Source organism: Terrapene carolina, unplaced genomic scaffold (genome assembly GCF_002925995.2).
Source record: "Terrapene carolina triunguis isolate 2854851 unplaced genomic scaffold, T_m_triunguis-2.0 Scaffold192, whole genome shotgun sequence".
NCBI classification, from domain to species: Eukaryota; Metazoa; Chordata; order Testudines; family Emydidae; genus Terrapene; species Terrapene triunguis.
Window position 1 is genome coordinate 603,330 of NW_020664543.1, and position 20,391 is coordinate 623,720.

Genomic DNA, 20,391 nt, shown 5'->3' on the forward strand with positions numbered 1-20,391 from the left:
AGGGGGGGGGGATTCCGGCTGGGGGCATGTGGCCGCGGCCTTGGCATTACAGCCCCGCGGGCGGGGCCGGCTCCCTCCGCCCCGCCCCGGGGAGGGAGGGGCGAGACCGGCTGGGGTGGTTGTCACGTGATCTCTCCATGATGGCGGCGCCCTGGGCCGGCCTATCCCCGCCCCCGGTCAGGTGACTGAGGCGGCTCCGGCCGGTGACGGCTCCGGGGCGGGAGTCCAGGGCTCGTCCGAGATGCTGCGGAACGGAGCGGCCAAGGCGTCCCCCAGCCCCGCGGGGGGCAGCGCCGCCGCCCACCGGCCCGTCCGCGTGTGGTGCGATGGATGGTGAGCGAGGCCCCGTTACCTGGGAGACGGCGCCGCGGCCCGGGCTCCCTCTGCCCCCCCGGGGCTGCCCAGCGGCCTGGCGCTCCTGGGGGCCCGGGCCCGGCGTCTCAGCCCCGCTCAGAAGCTGGAGCTCGGGGCCCTCCACGCGGTGTCTGTGAGACAGGCTGGGGAGAAGCGACCCGCACGGTGGCGAGGTTTGACACCCTGCCCTGGGGAGAAGCGAATCAGCCCTGTCTCAAGGCGGCAGGTTGGCCGGGGCTTGCCTCAGGGAGCTGAAACTTCCTTCTGCGCAAGCTGGCCAGTGGTGTCCGTGGGAATCCAATTTCTGGTGTGACCGGGGACCCAGGGGTGTGCTGTGACTTGAATGTCCTGGACATAAGATGCAACTGGTTGGGGCGGGGGTGGCTATTGTCTTTGTAATACATGGTCTCAGAGGAAGAGATGGCATCAGGTGCGTAGGTGCAGGCTTGCAGTCATCTGAACTCCTGGTTGGACTGTTTTTGCTGGCTTGTCAAGCAGAGGTGCCCCTTTGGGGTGATATCAGGTGAGACCTGGACCAGTCTTTTTCAGAATCTTGTTTCTGACAGTAGCCTTACCAGGTGCTCCAGAGGGAGGTGCAGGAATCCATCTAGCAGACAGTTATGGAATAATCTGCCCATAAGTTAGGAAGAAACTTCCCCATCCGATGATTTATACCCCAAAGCAGGAGAGTTTGTCCTTTCTATATGTAAATAAAGAAAGAGAGAACATAAAACAAGTTATCCCGAGTAATATAACTGGGTGTTTTTGTTAGTCTGTTGCACTCCCTGTCCTGCGTCATTCAGAAGGACTTTGGAACTTAAACTCTTCTGTAAACATCCATCTTCTTGTCAAGGCCATCGTGCAAAGGTTTTGCGTGCTCACCTGAGTTACTCCTTGAATTTCAGGGGTGTGTGTGTTTAATGGCCCTTGTTTTCAAATGGGCAGGTCGAGCATAGGCAGTTGTTGGATGCAGCACAAACGCATTCCTGTAAGCAGTGACATGAATGTGTGAGCTGGCTAGAATGACCTGGTTTCTGCATGCCATTCTTATTTTTTCTCTTACCTTCCTTAATTGTGGAGTTTGATCAGTCTCTGTGCAGCATTCCTGGGTTTGTGGGTTACTGTGTTCTGGAGCCTTCACTTTGAGAATTGCTTCTCTATATCCCCATTTCTCCTGTGCTGGAGAGTTTCAGGAGTCATCTACCAAGATGTGCTCATAAGCACATGTGTCTTCCCATGCATCCAAACAGTTGGGTTTGACCATAGAAATGGAATACTGTCCCAAAATTCCTTCTCTTCTGCAGGGAGCTGTTGATGAAGCTTTGTGCTGGTCTGGAGAACTTTGTTTAGCTTTTTGGCCAGACTTTTAGTAGCTGATTTTACTAGTTGTTTCGATAAGCGGTAGCAACCAACGGCCCTACTCAGGAATGTAAGACATGGTCTCTACTTTAAAGAAGTCATTATCTAAAATGGCAATTCACCTTCACAGGAGAGGGATACATCTTTTAAACATGAGTATAATAATGAATTAATAAATAAATTCTCATTAACTAAACGTGCCTTCCTTTCAACTTGTCTTTGATTTGGCTAATTACTTGTAGAGACTGTAGAAGCAGTGGACCTGGAGGAGGGATTTGAAAGAGAAGAGAGTAGGGGTCTTGCAGATGAATTTGGGAAGGGTGCCCCCTGGGTGAAGGGGGCAGCATGGACTTCAAGTGTGGGAAAAGCAGACACTGGCAGGTTGAAGGATGAGTGTGGGGGTGACGTGGTGTGAAGTGAGAAGAGAGTCATGAAAGGCCTGGATTGATTTAAATCACCAATTGTAATTGTTTGCATTTGTACTACTTAGTTATTTTCCTAAACAAAGTTGATTATCATTGGTTGATAACCATTAAAACATGTTGATTTGTGCTAACCCTGAAGATACATTGTGTCTAGATACATTATTTATATCAGCAGTTTTCAACCTTTTTTCATTTGTGGAGCCTCCAAAAATTTCAAATGGAGGAGTGGACCTCTTTGGAAATCTTAACATAGTCTGCGGACCCCAGGTTGAAAACCATTGACTTAGATCAATTATATAGCTTAACTTCTTTGCTTGCAATTTGTGTGAAGCTGTATTTGGATAGAAACTCAAACTCAATTAAAAATGCACAAAAACATCAGTTTAAAAAAAAAAAAACAAAAAAAACAACCACCTTAAATGTGCTGGATGCATAAACTTTCTTATCTAAACAGCTTTTACATGTAAAACTAGCTAGTTCAGTAATTAAAAAAAGTATTATTTATCGTTCGTGAATTGAACTGAATGTTTCCAATCAGCTTTGTCCTTCAAGATTTTAGAACTACTAGACCTTGTCCTCTTTCACCTAATTTTTATTCATAGCTTTCCTGCTTTTTCAACTCCAGTTAGTTTTTTAACTTTGAACTAGTAATTGAAATAATATAGTTGAAGAAATTTTAATGACGGAGATATTCCCTCTGCACCAGCAGTAGAGGCTACTGCTGTCAAAAGTTTGGTTTAGCACTTCAGTAAAGTGAGGTTCCAGATATTTAGCCAGTGACTTCCAGCAGTTAAGTTTTTTGACATTCTTTAAAACTTGGTCGCAAACATGTACTGCCTAATATTTTTTGTATCTAATTGAAATTATTTTAATATATTATTATAAGTTTAGCGATACAAGGTGGGTTAGGTAATATCTTTTCTGGGACCAACTTCTGTTGGTGAGAGAGAGACAAACTTTTGAGGTGACACACAGCGTTTCTTCAGGTGTGGGAAACTTACTGAGGGTATGTCTTCACTACCGGCCAGATTGGCGGGCAGCGATCGATCCACTGGGGATTGATTTATCGCGTCTAGTCTAGACACGATAAATTGACTCCCGAGCGCTCTCCCGTCGACTCCTGTACTCCAGCTCGGCGAGAGGCGTAGGCAGAGTTGATGGGGGAGCGGTAGTAGTTGACTCACCACGGTAAGTCGATCTAAATACGTCGACTTCAGCTACGTTATTCACGTAGCTGAAGTTGCGTAATTTAGATAGATTCTCCCCCCCACAACTCCCCAGTGTAGACCAGGGCTCAGTGTCACAGCTAAATACAAGTGGGACAGATTGTTTAGCATAAACAGTTAACATGTATTTCAAGGGACCATTCATGGTGAAGAGGCCTATTAACACCCCTCGGGATTTATGACTTATTACAACAATCTTTAACCCACTTAGGGCGTGTCTACATTGACAATGCTAAAGCGCTGCTGCGGCAGTGCTTTAACGTGGCTTGTGTTGTCGCGGCACCAGCGCTGGGAGAGCGCTCGCCCAGCCCTGTTAAAAAAACAAACAACACCACCACCTCCATGAGGGGCGTAGCTCCCAGCTCTGGTGCACTGTCTACACTGGCGCTTTACAGCGCTGAAACTTGCTGCGCTCAGGTGGGTGTTTTTTCACACCCCTGAGCGAGAAAGTTGCAGAGCTATAAATCGCCAGTGTAAACAAGCCCTAAGAAACCCCTGCCCACACTGCCTCCCCCCCTCTTTTCTTTCCTCCTACAACTAGACCTAGAACTAGAAGAAGAGCTCTATGTAAGCTCGAAAGCTTATCTCACAAACAGAGGTTGGTACAATAAAAGATACGACCTCATCCACCGTGTCTCTCTAATATCCTGGGACCAACCCGGCTACAATAATACTGCATGTAATAAGTTTAGGTATTAGTCAATTTCAATTTTATTTTTAAAGGTTTCTTTTGAAAAACAGAACATAAGAACAGCCATACTGGGTCAGACCAAAGGTCCATCTAGCCCAGTGTCCTGTCTTCCGACAGTGGCCAATACCAGGTGCCCTAGAGGGAATGAACAGAACAGGTAATCATCAAGTGATCCATCCCCTGTCGCCCATTCCCAGCTTCTGGCAAACAGAGGCTAGGGACACCATCCCTGCCCATCCTGGCTAATAGCCATTGATAGACCTATCCTCCATGAACTTACCTAGTTCTTTTTTTAACTCTGTGATAGTCTTGGCCTTCACAGCATCCTCTGGCACAGAGTTCCACAGGCTGACTGTACGTTGTGTGTAGAAATACTTCCTTTTTTTTTTTTGTTTTAAACCTGCTGCCTATTAATTTCATTCTAGTTCTTGTGTTATGAGAAGGAATAAATAACCCTTCTTTATTTACTTTCTCCACACCAGTCATTTTATAGACCTCTGTCATACCTCCGCGCCCCCTCCCTCCCCCCCGCCCCCGTCATCTCTTTCCAAGCTGAAAAGACCCAGTCTTATTAATCTCTCCTCATATGGAAGCTGTTCCATACCCTTAATCATTTTATTGCCCTTTTCTGTACCTTTTCCAATTCCAATATATCTTTCTGGTGATGGGGCGACCACATCTGAACGCAGTATTCAAGATGTGGGGGTACTGTGCATTTGTATAGAGGCAATATGATATTTTCTATCTTATCTATTGCTTTCCTAATGATTCCCAACATTCTGTTCTCTTTTTTGACTGCTGCTGCACATTGAGTGGATGTTTTCAGAAAACTATCCACAATGACTTCAAGATCTCTTTCTTGAGTGGTAACAGCTAATTTAGACCCCATTGTTTTATATGTATAGTTAGGATTGTTTTCCAATGTGCTTTACTTTGCATTTATCAACATTGAATTTCATCTGCCATTTTGTTTCATAGATTCTAGGACTGGAAGGGACCTCGAGAGGTCATCGAGTCCAGTCCCCTGCCCGCATGGCAGGACCAAATACTGTCTAGACCATCCCTGATAGACATTTATCTAACCTACTCTTAAATATCTCCAGAGATGGAGATTCCACAACCTCCCTAGGCAATTTATTCCAGTGTTTAACCACCCTGACAGTTAGGAACTTTTTCCTAATGTCCAACCTAGACCTCCCTTGCTGCAGTTTAAGCCCATTGTTAGCCAGTCACTCAGTCTTGTGAGATCCCTTTGTAACTTTTTGCAGTCTGCTTTGGACTTAACTATCTTGAGTTTTTGCATCATCTGCAAATTTTGCCATCTCACTGTTTACCCCTTTTCCCAGATTGTTTATGAATATATTGATTAGTACTGGTCCCCGTACAGATCCTTGGGGACACCACTATTTACCTCTCTCCATTCTGAAAAATAACCATTTATTCCTACCCTTTGTTTCCTATCTTTTAACCAGTTGCTGATTCATGAGAGGACCCCTCGCTCTTATCCCATGACATCTTACTTTGCTTAAGTAAAATAATAAAATAAACATGTATTTAATTTTTAAAGTCATTTTTATCCACCCTGGTGCACGCACACATGAGCGCCTGAGCTGTGGAGCCAGCCCTGCAGGGTGAATTCCACTGAAGAACAGTGAGTTCTTGGAGAAGATGCTCCAGGACTGTCCCTGCTATTTGTCTCTTAGGTGTTTATAGGGCATTGGTCTTTGTCTTTGTCCAGTACTGGGAACTGAATGGGGCTTCCTTGAGGCTTCAGTGTACCACCAGCTCCTATGAAATTCCTTTCAGTTGTGGGACACGATAAAATCAGGGAAGGGTCTAAATCCTCCCTGTCTTGCTTGGATCTTTGGGCACCCAAGCTCTTTATAGAAATACCTTCTTTTACCCCAGTGAGTGGGAGAGAGGAAATTACTTCTGGATCTCCTCCGAGGTGTCACCAGGGTAACAGGATTCTTCAGTCATGTGAGGAGCAGAGCTGGCTGATGGAACGTAGCCTCTGGTAACATTGGCACTGATTTGCCCTTTGTGTGGATGACACACTGTGGGCTCCCGTAATAGCCCTGTTCCTCCAACCAATTTATTGCAGAGTGATAATACAGCTTTCTGGTCTAGGTTAGCTGCATAAAAGTGACTACCAGAGATTCAGCTGCTTGGAGACTTTAACCTTTTGAATCTTTTTTTGTGGGGAAGGAGTGAGTGGAAAAGGGTCTTTGACTGCACTGCAGGAAGATGATCAAATCACATCGTTATGCAGCTGAGCCCTCTTAATTGTACACTAGGCCTAACACTGACCCTTTGTCTTTCTAGCTATGATATGGTGCATTATGGCCACTCGAATCAGCTGCGCCAGGCTCGGGCCATGGGAGACTATCTCATTGTGGGAGTCCACACGGATGGTAAGAGGCTTTCTCAGTCCTTCATCTGCTGCTGCTGCTAGCACTGAGTATGGTGAGCCTGATGCACAACAAATTCCCCGTTACAGCTCCTCTAGCAGCAACAGAGCCATCAAAGGAGGGGTATCTCTGGCTAGTATCCGAGTGGGATTGCTCTCTTCTTAGTTACCCTTTTGCTTACTGGTAGATAATGTATATAAAATATGGGAGATAATTGTCACGCTCTACTCAGCGCAGGTGAGGCCTCAGCTGGAGTACTGTGTCCAGTTCTGAATGCCACGCTCTAGGAAAGATGTAAACAAATTGGAGAGAGTCCAGAGGAGGGCAACAGCAGTGCTCTCCTAACCTATGAGGAAAGTTTAAAAAAAAAATCAGTATGTTTAGTCTTGAGAAAAGATGATTGAAGGGGGGCCTGATAAGTCTTCAAATATGTTAACGCCTGTTATAAAGAGGACTGTAATCAACTGTGTTCTCCGTGTCCAGTGAGGGTAGAACAAGAAGTAATGGACTTAATCTGCAGCAAGGGAGATTTAGGCTAATATTAGGAGAAACTTTCTAACTATAAAGATAGTTAAGCTCTGGAATAGGCTCCCAAGGGAGATTGTGGAATCGCGATCATTGTAGGTTTTTAAGAACAGGTTGGACAAACATCTGTCAGGGATGGCCTGGGTTTACTTGGTCCTGCCTACGTGCGGGGGTCTGCACTCGTTGACTTCTTGAAGTCCCTTCCAGCCTTATATTTCTATGATTCTGTGAAAGACTTCAGAGTCCAGAGCACATGGGACTGTTTCTAGGGTCTGGCCTATATTAGAAAACTTGCACCAGTGTAGCTTATTATAATACCTATCTCTTATGTAGTGCTTTTCTTCAGATCTCGAAGCACTTTACAAAGGAGGGCAGTATCCTTACCCCCACTTTACAGATAGGAAAACTCAGACACAGGAAGGGGAAAGGACTTGCCCAAGGTCACCATGAGACCAGTGACAGAGCAGGAATAGAGCCTAAGGCTCCTGAGTCCCAATGCTGGGTCTAACCATTGGTCATACTGCCCCTTAAACAATTCAAAGTCTACTAGTCACACCGGTGCAAACCCCCAGCAGAGAGACCCTTAAACCAATTTACTGTATTCAGACTCTGCTTAAAATAACTTATCTAACTGGTGTATGTGTGTCTGTTTGGGATTTGCACCCGTGTGTTCAGATAGATTTTTAAATTGATTTCATTACAGTGGCACACGTTTTCCACCATAGACCAGGCCTTGTCTGGGAGTGAGGATCATTCCTAACCCTCTGTTACTGGCATTTGGATTCCCTCAACACCTTGGTAACTGTCTGCAGGGTGTCTGCCGTCCCTAGACTCTAGAGAAATCCATGTGCACTGACTTGGTGCCCAAGCCACATCTCTGAGTGAATCTAATGGGTACAAAGGGAATTCCCTTCCATGGGCTGCCAGGGAGCCAGACCCACTCACTTTCTAGCTGCTGAGAACTGCAGGGTAAGAGCAGGTAACATTTGAGGCATGGACCACCCTTCCCTCAGATTGGATTTTGGGATGGGCTCTTGTTACACACCTACAAAATGGGTCTAAGATAAAATATGTTCAAGCCTGTTATGGAGTCAGTTAGACCTCACTCCTGCCCTCTATTCCTTTCTGGGCTGAGCTCTCATACACCAAGCTGTGGTTTTGTGGGCTATCCCCATAATTGGGGGCCCCCTGGGAACTGGGGCTCCTGAGGGGACTCTTGGGGAATTGGTGGACTTGCCTCTATAGTGGCACTGTGTGTGTGTGTGTCTGTAACTGGCTTTGTTTTCTTTGTTATCCAGAGGAGATTGCCAAGCACAAAGGGCCACCTGTCTTTACCCAGGAGGAGAGGTACAAAATGGTGCAAGCTATCAAGTGGGTGGATGAGATTGCCGCACAAGCTCCCTACGTCACCACACTGGAAACCCTGGACAAGTATAACTGTGACTTCTGTGTGCACGGCAGTAAGTGTTCTGGTTGCTCTGTATAGCTAAGGGGCCAAGTGCAGGGAAGGCCGGGTGAGTTCAGCTCTCGTTCGGCTGCACTCGTCCCCTCTGTCAGATCATTCACTGCCTCTGTGTGAACAGACGAGTTCCTTCCCCATCCTCGATGCTATAGCTTCTCCAAGGCACAGTGATGTCAAAAGGGAGTATGAAATAAACGAGTTTAACTGGAAATGTGACAGAACAGCAGCAACTCCAGTATCTTTGCCAGAGATTCAGGGCTTTTCCCTGGCACCAGGGGTCTTTGTTACTTGCAGTACAGCCGTGTATTCCACCATGTAATACGGGGAGGGTATGGCACTGCTTCATGCTAGGACAGGGGGAGATTTTGAGACATTCAGCTACACAGGCTCTCCCAGCTCACAGATCTGTCTGGGACATAAGCAGGAGCACTATTGCTGCAGGGGGTTGTAATCACTGCTCCCAGAGCCATGATCAGAAACTACAGAACCCCAGGGTTGGAACCCATTCGTTTCCCTGTGCTGTGGGACCTGCACTTTCTGGGTGGGGTGGCCTTTTTTGCTGGAGGGCTCAGAAAGAAGCAGGATGGGACTCCTGAGATGATTGAGAGGGACTTCCCCAGGAATTTTACCTCTGTATATGGTATTGGGGAGACTGCTACTGGAATACTGCATAGAGGTTTGCTGTGCACATTTTAAAAAAGATATTGAAAAAATGGAGAGGGTGCAGCAAAAAGCCACAGAGAGGATTTGAAGACTGTAACAATGCCTTAGGGAATATTTTTGCTGCAGAGGGTAACTTAGGTGACTGGCACCTGGGTTAGGCTAGCCTATGTGTGACTTGTCTGTGCTTCTAGGCGCGTGGGAGAGTTTAGGGAGCAATGCCTGAGTTAACTCTGCAGTGAAGACTCCTTACAGGCAGAGACTTACGGAGCTCAACCTGTTCAGTTTATCAAAAAGAAGATCAAGAGGTGACTTGATCTCAGTGTATCAGTAACTTAATGGGGAGAAAATACTAGGTATCAAAGAGCTTTTTAATCTAACAGAGACAGGCAGAACAAGAACCAGTGGCTGGCAGCTGAACCCAGACAAATTAAAATTAGAAAGAAGGAACGCATTTTTGACAGTGAGGGTGATTTAACCATTGGAACAAACTACCAAGGGATGTGGATTTGCGATCTGTTGATGACTTCAGATCAAGACTGGATGCCTTTCTGGAAGAGATGCTTTAGTTAGACATAGGTTATTGGGCTCAGTATGGGGTAACTGGATGAAATTCTATGGACTGTGTTATACAGAAGGTCAGACTAAATGATTTTTAGAATCTATTAATCTGCTTTCCTCCCAGGTCAGGAAAGAGTGGCAAATTCCCAACTGTTCCATGGCATGGAAGAGGTTGGCTGTGTATACACCATGATTTAGAGCAGAATTATGAAGCTTTTGCTCCTGTTCTGACTTGTGTGCTGGTCACACTCAGCCATTGCGCTCCCCACTTCCCCACCAGCTCATTCGATTTGCACAGGGCATAGAAGGGCTGGTGCTCTAATGTTTCTGTCTCTCTGTAGATGACATCACACTAACTGTAGATGGCAAGGACACCTATGAAGAGGTGAAGGCAGCTGGGAGATACAGGTAACCCATTGCCACTCCTGTTCTAATCAGACCTGCTGGGAATTCCTGTTTAAGTCAGAGGGGGTGGAGCTCCGCTGAAATGCTGGTGTCTTCGAGTTGCATCTTCACCTTGTCTTTATTAGCTGTGGTGTGTCCCTGCTACTTTAGTTGCCCTTACTCATGTGGCCTCCAGGAGGCACTGCAGGCAACAGCTGCCTGGCCTCCCATCCTATAGATCGCATGCGGCTGTTCCTGTCCCCAGTGAGCTGTAAGGCATGTGGCACTGAAGTCATGGACTGCAAACAGCAGTGCTGGGGAGTTGCACAAGGTGAGTCTTCACAGGAGCTGCACATACTGAGTGGTGAGCAAAGGGAGCCGGAAAGGTGCAGAGACTCAGATAGGCAAATGTTCTTTTCCATGGGACATGGTACGTGGGGGAAAGGGCCGCACCCAGCCTCAGCCCCTGGTTTGGCGAGTTTCCTGAATGTTCCTGCAGACTGAGGGGACCACTGCTTCTACATTCTCTACTTATCCTTTGCTTGTTTTCTTGCAGGGAATGTAATCGCACCCAGGGAGTGTCCACTACTGATCTGGTGGGTCGCATGTTGCTCATGACCAAGGCTCACCACAGCAACATAGTGAGTCAGACAGCTGTGGGTGGTAACCCTGGGGCTGGGGCATTTCCCAGCGCCTTTGCTTAGCCATTTCCTCATGAGTCACCTTCATCCTGAATGGCAGAGCTGAGCTCCACACTGGAGCTCCTGGGTCTATTGCACAGAATGTTGATGGCTTTTGCAAGCTACCATGTGGGCAAGGCTGGCTGAATCCTCTGCTTATCTTTGCTCAGACCCCCGTGAAGTAGGGCCCCCTGAACACTCTGCGTTGCTCTGCAGGGGACTCAAGGCTTGGTCCCCATGGCACCAAGAGGCAGCATGGAGGGGAACACATGCCTCTTTCCAGTGACCTCTCTGAGTGAATGACAATCTCTACAGAGACGCCATCCTAATTTTGGCTGTAAAACAGGATGCCCTGGAGATTCCAGGGAGGAAGCTGCCCCTTTGGGGCCTATGGTTATTGCTGGGTGTTGCCACGTATGGGCAAGATCAGGGTCAGATGCTGAGCCATGCTCTCTCTGGCTTTTGGGCCAGGTCACAAGGTTTGGGTATTAAATGCTGATAAATCAGCTGATGCAGGATTGGTATCTGGTGCTTAGGCTCCCCTATGCTTTTGCTAGCAGGAGCTTGTTTTGGGCTGAGAGATCCACCTCAGAATCAGCATTCTGATTCTCCACTTCCTCTGTGCAGGATGAAGACCTGGATTACCGGAAGCACAAGGATAACTTTGGGAAGGTGAGTGTGTGGGTTCCAAGCAGTGGGGAGCCAGGTGGTGGCACACGTGGACTAGTTGAGAAGGATTCCACATGTGCTTTACAGTCTGTAGTATAAGGTGGTCTTCCAGCCCAGTGACAACCAAAGCAAACCCCCTGCCAGGCCTATAAAATGAACAGGTGAGTCTGGAGTGGGCCTGGGACGCTGGGCAGACTGAGCTGTGTTGTAAACACAGCAGAGGTCTGCAGTACTCATTGAGCACCTTGCTGTGTCTTTCTTGCTCGTAAGTTCCATTTTTCGCCACCTTTCCATGGTTCCCAGGACCTTTCTCTTGAGCCGTGCCCCCACCAAGGGGACACTCTGCTCAGTGATGCTCCTGTTAAACTAAGTGTGTTCAAAAGAGATTGGGCATGAGGCATGCTGTACTTCACAAGTTCAAATTCATCCCTTATTGGTGCCCCCAGATTACATGTACAATCATAGTGACTTTGTGCTCAGTTCAGAAAAATTGGGACCCGCCGCAGGTCCAACCTCTAACTAGCAAAATGCTCCTAATGCTACAGCTACATTCAGCCTGTCACACTGACATTTCTGTGGCTATTTCTGATGAACAAACTGGTCCGGCCCCCTGGGTTTGTGAAAATGTGGGGTATGTTATCAGACCCCCACACTCCTAGCTCTGCAGCTGGAATGTTGCCCAGAAGAACTTGCTCCCATGCTCTGGATTTTACCTTGTCCATCTTCTGGATAGACTGGGTCATTCTTTGTTTGTTGTTGTTTACAACTTTGTGCTCTTCCAGATGGTCTCTAAGGTATCCACTTCTACAGCCAGTGACCAGCTGTGATGGATTTGGGGGGCTCCACACTCCCTGAAAGCATCTTGAGACATGCAGGCATCCTATTGATTCATTACATAGCATCCCTTCTGGGGGGAATGTTGTCCCTGGGGAACGTCCCTGTTCTTAGCTGAGTTCTCTCATCGGGTTTCCAAAGTAAATGAAAATGAGCTGGTGATTAAATCTACTGCTGTTTCACAATCCTGCCACACAGTGGGGCTAAAACTCTGTCCTCCTGAATTGTGGTCACATTGGACTTGGACATTTTGCTGTTTGGTTTATTGGTTTTGGATGCTCTCATTTTAATAATTGATTTAAAATCCTGTCTTGCCTGATGAAAGGGTGGGTGAGTGGGGGGCTTTGTGGTAGGCGGGGCTAGGGCAAGCCCCGTTCCGTTTCATAGAGTTATAGGACCTTGAAAGGGACCTGGAGAGGTCATCTAGTCCAGTCCCCTGCCTCATGGCAGGACTAAGTATTATCTAGACCATCCCTGACAGGTGTTTGTCTAACCTGCTCTTAAACATCTCCAATGATGGAGATTCCACAACCTCCCTGGGCAATTTATTCCAGTGCTTAACCATCCCGACAGGAAGTTTTCCCTAATGTCCAACCTAAACCTCCCTTGCTGCAGTTTAAGCCCATTGCTTCTTGTCCTATCCTCATAGGTTAAGAAAAACAATTTTTCTTCCTCCTCCTTCTAACAACCTTTACGTATTTGAAAACTATTATCATGTCACCCCTCAGTCTTCTCTTTTCCAGACTTAACAAATCCAGTTTTTTCAATCTTCCCTTAAAAGTCATGTTTTCTAGACCTTTAATAATTTTTGTCGCTCTTCTCTGGACTTTCTCCTATTTGTCCATGTCCTGCCTGAAATGTGGTGCCCAGAACTGGACACACTACTCCAGCTGAGGCCAAATCAGTGAAGAGCAGAACGGAAGAATTACTTCTCGTGTCTTGCTTACAACACTCCTGCTAATACATCCCAGAATGATGTTTGCTTTTTTTTATTTTTTATTTTTTTTTGCAACAGTGTTACACTGTTGACTCATATTTAACTTGTGATCCACTATGACCCCCAGATCCCTTTCTGTGGTACTCCTTCCTAGGCAGTCATTTCCCATTTTGTATGTGTGTAACTGATTATTCCTTCCTAAGTGGAGTACTTTGCATTTTTTCTTATTGAATTTAATCCTGTTTCTTCAGATCATTTCTCCAGTTTGTCCAGATCATTTTGAATTTTAATTCTGTCCTCCAAAGCACTTGCAACCCCTCCCAGTTTGGTAAATCTAATCCCATCTTGGTTTATCTTTGCCTGCTAAATTAATATACCAGGCCTAGGCTGCCCTGTTACTCCCCCTCTTCCCCCTGTTTTCTTTCCAGCATCTCCTTTCTCTGAGGTAGAGCTCAGAGACTAGCTAGCAGAGATGGGTCAGAAGGAGCTATTGCGTGAATAAGGGGAGGTGGTCATGCCTGAATACTGAATCCCAAGAACTAAGGAATGCAAGCTGCTGCTAGCCAGGTTTCCTGCTTGGCTTTTTGCTGGCATCCTCCTCCTACAGCCCTACCCTTCAGCTGTCTCTCGGGCTAATTATGTGATATCTATATCCCATTGGAACCTGCTTTGTGCTATTGGGACTGAAACATTGTTCTCCTTTGCTTAGGGCCCTAAAGGTCACAGCCCCTGGACTGGAGTCTCTCAGTTCCTGCAGACATCGCAAAAGATCATCCAATTTGCATCTGGGAAGGAGCCGCAGCCAGGAGACACCATCATCTATGTGGCTGGAGCCTTTGACCTGTTCCGTATCCTTAGACTCTGTGCTGCCTAGACAGGGATGGGTAGGGAAGGCTGTGGTCTTTGTCTCTCTTACACTTGTCCACTGGAGCAGAGGATTAGGACTGTGCACTGCCTCTTCCTTTTCTCTCTGGAGAGGAGGAGGGGAAGGAACGGGGCTCTTCAACGGTGGCTTTTTGGCCTGTCACAGGGAAATGGACTTGAGAAAACAGCTGCAGCTCCATTTTAGTGATGGATTTACAGCTAACAGGGTTTGGGGAGTGAAGATGGTTGGACTCTCCAAGATCTCCTTTATTCCCTTCTTAAAAGCCACCTGTCACAGTGACCAAGTGACAGCTGTTCAGGGAGTGCTGAACGCAGCATGCGGCAGGGTCAGCCAATGCTGTGGATCAGCCTGTGAGAATATTTTTCTTTCCCTGTTTGTCCCAGTCTCCAGGGCTGGGCCAGTTTCCACAGAGTTTCTAAAGCCGTTAGAAATTTTTGGAAGAGGCTGAATAAAATCAGATTAACACAATGGCTGGGGAGGTGTGTGGGTAGGTGCCCAGAGTTCATGGGAAGAGGGCAGCAAGTAACAAAAATTCCTCAGGTTTCCCATCTCATACTGCAGCTTCTTAGCATCGCTCTCCTCCTCCCGCCCCCAGCTGTGATGCTGGTCCCACATCCTTAACAGAAGCTGTAGACATTGGGCACGTAGATTTCCTGGAGAAGGTGCACCTGCTGGCTGAGAGACCCTACATCATTGCTGGGCTGCACTTTGATCAGGTCAGTATGGAGTGCTGCTTAAAGTCCTGGCAGAGAGCTGTCCTGGCGGCCAGGTTCTCTGTGTGGGCTCAGAGCAGTAGGGATGCCTGTTTCATCCTCTTTGTGGGGCCATGTTCTCTGAGCCAGACAGCTTGTTCTCTGGAATCCCTCAGGAGAGAGTCACAGTCCTGCACAGTGGCAGAATGAGTTTCATGTAGGGAGGGACAGAGGGGAGGGTGGAGGGCTTATCTCTTGCCCTAATGTTGACTGCTGTGTTTTGCCCATAGGAAGTGAATCGCTACAAAGGGAAGAACTATCCCATCATGAACATCCATGAGAGAACTCTTAGCGTCCTGGCATGCAGGGTGAGTGTCTGGCTAGAATGCTGCTTCTTGAATTAGACACAGCTGTCCTGTTCTGCAGCCAAAGAGCCTTGGGCTAGGGTTGGTAAATTGACTAGTCAAATATTGGTCAATGTCAAACATGGTCAGATGTTTTAAAGCACTGATTTATTAGAACAATAACAAAAGAGTAAGACTTTATGGCCTCCAATAGGCTTAGCTTTAGACAGATGCATATGCCTAATTACAAAAATCAAGTTACCTGAGTTATTTTAACTCAGAGAAACATGAAACACAATGATATGAAGCTGTAAAAAATGAAAGCATGGCACTGTGATGCAATCAAAACAGTAGGGCTCTGCCCCCATCAGGGTATTCCTGCTGGAATATTTGACTCTATTGAAATATGGTCAAATAATAGGTAGTAATTGACCAGTCAGGTGACTTTAACTGACTGGCTTGCCAAGCTACGGTGGGCTATGTTCTCATAAGATGCCTGAGCTAAGTAAGGGCAGGCTTGGTCAGTGCCAGACCATTTGAACATCCAAGTGTTGTGGAAGCCGGTGTTGGCATTCAGGTAGTTGGCACGACTTCTGTCAAGGCACTATTGAATCCGTGCCTCAGTTTAACGCTATAAAGGTAAAACCAAGGCTATGATCACTTGTCATTAAAGATCCCAAGGCGTTCTTCTGAAGAGTTGCGATGTTAACCACAGTGTCCTGGACAAGCGTCGTTTAGCATTGTAGAAGGGCTGCTGTATTCTTCCGAAGAAGTGGCTGCACTTTGCACTGGTTGAAAGGATTCCTGTAGCACTTTAGGAATCTCTGGTTAAAGGAGCTCCAGAAATACTTTCCCTGGGTCATTCATCTGTGGGTCTGCTGTGTGCATTCAACCAGAATTAATTTCAGAAACATGTTTGTTTGCTCTTACTTTAGATCCTTTTACACTTAGTTCACATAGCACAAGCATGGCTGCAGTTCTCCAGCAGCGAGAAGCTGAAGTACTATCCCCCTCTCAGGTTCCTGGTGTCTGCCCCTGTGGTGCAAACTCATTGCATATTGGCTCCACCACTAGCCTGTTGCTACCTGGAGAACCATAATGAGGTCCAGGCTCTTTAGAGGAGAGAAAGATCTTGTATTATGTTCACTGGCTGTAGAGCCCCCTTTCCAAATACTGCAGTTCCCCTATTCAAATCCCCAAACACACACAACTGAGCAGCTGGACCGCTATTGGGGGATGGGCCAGACTCTGCTTTCATGGGTCTGGAATCATGCTTGGCTTCTCCTTCTTCAGTATGTGTCCGAGGTGGTGATTGGCGCCCCGTACGCAGTTACTGCTGATCTGCTGGATCATTTCAAGGTGAGTGCCAGCTCCTCTTTTATTCTTGGCTGCACGTGTGTGCGCACGTGAGGTGCTACTTGCTGGACTGTATGTCTGTGAATGCTGAGAGTGGGCAGAGTTAAGGACTCTGTTGGCTAAGGTACACTGTGGCATTGGGAAGCACTTAAGTGTGGGGGAGTTGGCACAACACCAGCCAATTTGTAAATGTCTCATCTCATGACTCTGTGGTGCTTTTGTCAACCTGGGTGAGCTGTTGGCTTTGGAGTTTCGCCAGGCTGCCCCTGCAGTGGGCATAGAGTTTGGGGCAGGTCCCCATCTGGTTCCAGTAGTACTGACATGGAGAAGTGGCACTTTCCGAAAGGAATTTATAATAGTGACCATGTGCTCATCTCTCCAGGTGGAACTTGTGTGTCATGGGCTGACTGAGGTGGTGCCAGATAAGGATGGCTCCGATCCATACCAGGTGAGTCTCCAGCAGCTGCCACTGACCCCATTTATGCTGAATGTGGCCTGGCTCCGGTGATACTCCACAGCTGAGTGTTCATGTCAGGTTGTGCGTCACCCAAACAAGTTCCTGGCAGGCGGCTCTGGCTTTCATCCTCCCCTGACGTAGCTGCAGCATCAGAACCGACAGAACACCCAGAATGGTTCCTTTCCATTAGTCATTGTTTTGTTCTGACTTATTTTGTTGCCTTTATGATAGAGTGGAAAATCCTCTAATCTCAGCTCTGCTACGCCAGCCTTGGGCAGCCAATCTGTGGAGTGCCCAGCTCACTTTCTGCCTTTGCACCCATGCAGCTTATGGGCTTTCAGCAGAGATTTTCTTTGCTTCCTAAGAGAGGATTCTACATCTTGTGCCAGGCTGGGGGCCCCCAGGACCTGCCTTGGATTCTGTTCATTGTTCACTCACTGGGCTTTAAATCCAAAGACCTTGATGTTCTTCCCATCTTAGCCTGCTGTGTTTGTTTTCAGGAGCCCAAGAGACGTGGCATTTTCCGGCTGGTGGACAGTGGCAGCAACCTTACTACAGACCTGATTGTGCAAAGAATCATTAAGAACAGGTTGGCTTTCCTGACCTCCAGGTTCTTCTACTCACATTTAGCCCCGGATTGATCCCATAACCAGCATCAGGACAAACCATAGTGAACAGACAGGAGGAGGAAGGTTTTGTGGTTAAAGCACAGAATTGGGAGTTAGGAGACCTGGCTTCTGTTCCCAACTCTGCCACAGATTTATTTTGGAACTTGGGGAAAGTCACTTAGGGCCCAGTTTCTAAAACTGTACATGAAAATGAGTAGCTAGACTGTCCATTTACATGCATGCCCACTTATGTAACTCTGCAGCTGAGCACACACATGTACATACCTTACCTCATCTCTAAAATTAATGTACACCTCTACCCCGATATAATGCTGTCCTCGAGAGCCAAAAAATCTTACCGCGTTATAGGTGAAACCGCGTTATATCGAACGTGTTTTGATCTGCTGGAGTGCGCAGCCCCGCCCCCCCGGAGCGCTGCTTTACCGTGTTATATCCGAATTCATGTTATATCGGGGTAGAGGTGTAGTTCCTACCTCCCAGTGAGGCTTTCACTCATTCAGTCTTAAAGCACTTTAGTGCCCTCTATTTGAGTTTCTTACAGAAGCTTGTGTTTTATTTATTTACTATTCTTATTAAATGTGGAGGGGTAGGAATTCCCCTGCTGCGGGGAACCCATTATGCTGTCACCTCTGGCCAGCTGTTGGCATTTTGCCCTTTCAAGCCTAAACCTTTCATTTCCAAGGACCTTGGCTAGGGCCATTATTAATCCTAGGCCTGGTCTACACTACACCCCCACTTCGGACTAAGGTACGCAAATTCAGCTACGTTAATAACGTAGCTGAATTCGAAGTACCTTAGTCCGAACTTACCGCGGGTCCAGACGCGGCAGGAAGGCTCCCCCGTCGATGCCGCGTACTCCTCTCGCCGAGCTGGAGTACCAGCGTCGACGGCGAGCACTTCCGGGATCGATCCGGGGCACTTCTGGGATCGATTTATCGCGTCTTAACCAGACACGATAAATCGATCCCAGAACATCGATTGCCTGCCGCCGGACCCTCCGGTAAGTGTAGACATACCCCTAGTTTGGTAGTTTTGGCAGAGTGAGCCACCTGTTTCAGGAGGGGCTAAAACTGGAATAGGGCTGGGCAGGACTCAGGCATTGGCAGAGCTGTGTATGGATTTCAGGATCATCTTTGTGAGCAGTATAATAGGTTATTTTACCATTTCATTAGGTGTGTGTCCTGGATCTGCCCCTTTCCTTTGTACTGCACATGAGCAGTTTCTTGCATTTGGTGTATGCTGCACATCATAGAATCTCTCAGCTTTCACGACTTGGCAGGTGACAGAGGCTGGGGGGAAGGGCAAACAATCTAAGTTGTGGGGCCTTTGCCTGCACTGCATAATGCTAACTACTTGCTAGGCTGAGTTAGGGCTGTGGCTGTTCTGGAGGCTGTGGCTCTACAGAGGGCTTACAGTAAAGCTTCTGAAGTGCCAGCTGGTCAAGAGAAGGGCTATGGGTCCCCTTATTCCAGGCTAGGCAAAGGCTGCTGGGAATATTGATGAATGGGGGAGTGGGGATTTCATGGAATCTCCTGCTTGTTGCAGGTTGGAGTTTGAAGCCAGGAACCAGAAGAAAGAAGCAAAAGAGCTGGCTGTGCTGGAGGCCATGAAGAAAATGGAGGAAAAGGAGCATGAGACAGGCTTGCAGAGCTAGGATGATTGAGAACAAGTGTGTGGAGGGGAGAGCACAGCAGTGTTCTCTCTTCTGGAGAAGCAAGCCTGCCTAGGGCATACCCTAGGCAAGGACAGTGCTGCTGGCCCCGACAAGGCATCTTCTCACGCATTCTTCCCTCTTCATATCCTACTGCAGATTGTGCAGAGATGACAAGCTGGGATGCTGCTTCCTAGTTTTCTCTTAATCAGCCCCCAGCCACCTCCTTTCCTAGGGGGAGATTTGTTTTACCCCTTTAAAGGAAGTTTTAATTCTAATGAATGTTTTAACATGTTGTGGTTTTACCTTCTGCCAGTTTTGGCTTCTGACACGTGGGAAGTGCTGTCCCCTCCGCAGGACTCTGCTCCCCTTGGTGTGGGATTTTGGTTGGTTATGCTGTTAGGAGTCTGTCTGCTTCAGACCATCCTTCCTGGGTTTTTTGCTATCATCAAGAATTTTACAAACTGAAGAGTCTGCTCCTGCCCAAGCCCTTGATTTTGACTTCTGAGCACCTAGAATTTGTAGTGAGAGCTTGTGGGTACTTAGCACCTGTGAGAATCATTCAGGCCCTTAACCTGTAGCAGTGTCCCTCACAGTTGATACAGAGCATCAGCTGCTGTCTTTGGGAGACAAACTCCAGCTACCATCTGTGCTGAGCTACCTGCTCTGTGCATGGGCAGGTGCTGGGAACAGGCCACACTCTTCTGGAGTGCTCAGAGCTGCTTCTGCTCTGTTGGTACTGGTTCAAACAGCTGGGGGAAAGGCTCTGTGGTGCCTGTGGCTGGTGCTAATGTATTGCCAGCTTCCATACTGAGAAACGGGATCGGTGGGGGGGAGGGCAGTGCAGCTAGCAGGAGCATGGGGGGAGGTCTCAGTGCCAGGGAGGCCACTAGCTGCACTAAGCAGGTGCTTTCCCTTGGCCCCTCTTCCTACAGCAGCAAGGGTGTGGACTTTGGCCCTTAGTACATACCACAGCGGGCTTTCTTCTTGCCTTTGCTGCCCGTTCCCGTTCCTGGGCTGCTGTCTACCCCGTATTCTAACCAGGGAGCGGGCAGTCCGCCTGCCTGTGGGAGCGCAGCACCGTGGCTGGGGAGTAGCAGGCGCTGGGTCCCACCTGGGGGGATGTTGGGCGGGCTGCACCCCCCTTCCAGCCTGGCCGTTTTCTGTCTGTCGCTCTTGTACGTGTGGTGGAAAATAA

General features: G+C 47.7%; 1 protein-coding gene across 2 annotated transcripts; it reads left to right on the forward strand.

Moving 5' to 3' along the window:
- The first annotated feature begins 85 nt into the window (after positions 1-85).
- PCYT2 (phosphate cytidylyltransferase 2, ethanolamine) lies at positions 86-20,190 on the forward strand. Of its 2 annotated transcripts, none has more exons than XM_026654393.2 (13): positions 86-333; positions 6,381-6,469; positions 8,290-8,451; positions 10,016-10,082; positions 10,615-10,699; positions 11,366-11,410; positions 13,888-14,026; positions 14,698-14,780; positions 15,047-15,124; positions 16,394-16,459; positions 16,839-16,904; positions 17,414-17,502; positions 19,088-20,190. In XM_026654393.2, the coding sequence occupies exons 1-13, from the start codon at positions 242-244 to the stop codon at positions 19,194-19,196; spliced, it is 1,170 nt and encodes a 389-aa protein (XP_026510178.1). In that variant the 5' UTR covers positions 86-241; the 3' UTR covers positions 19,197-20,190. The 2 variants fall into 2 exon arrangements, with proteins under 2 accessions (XP_026510178.1, XP_026510177.1); XM_026654392.2 differs by lacking the exon at positions 86-333 and adding an exon at positions 361-877.
- The last annotated feature ends 201 nt before the right edge of the window (positions 20,191-20,391 follow it).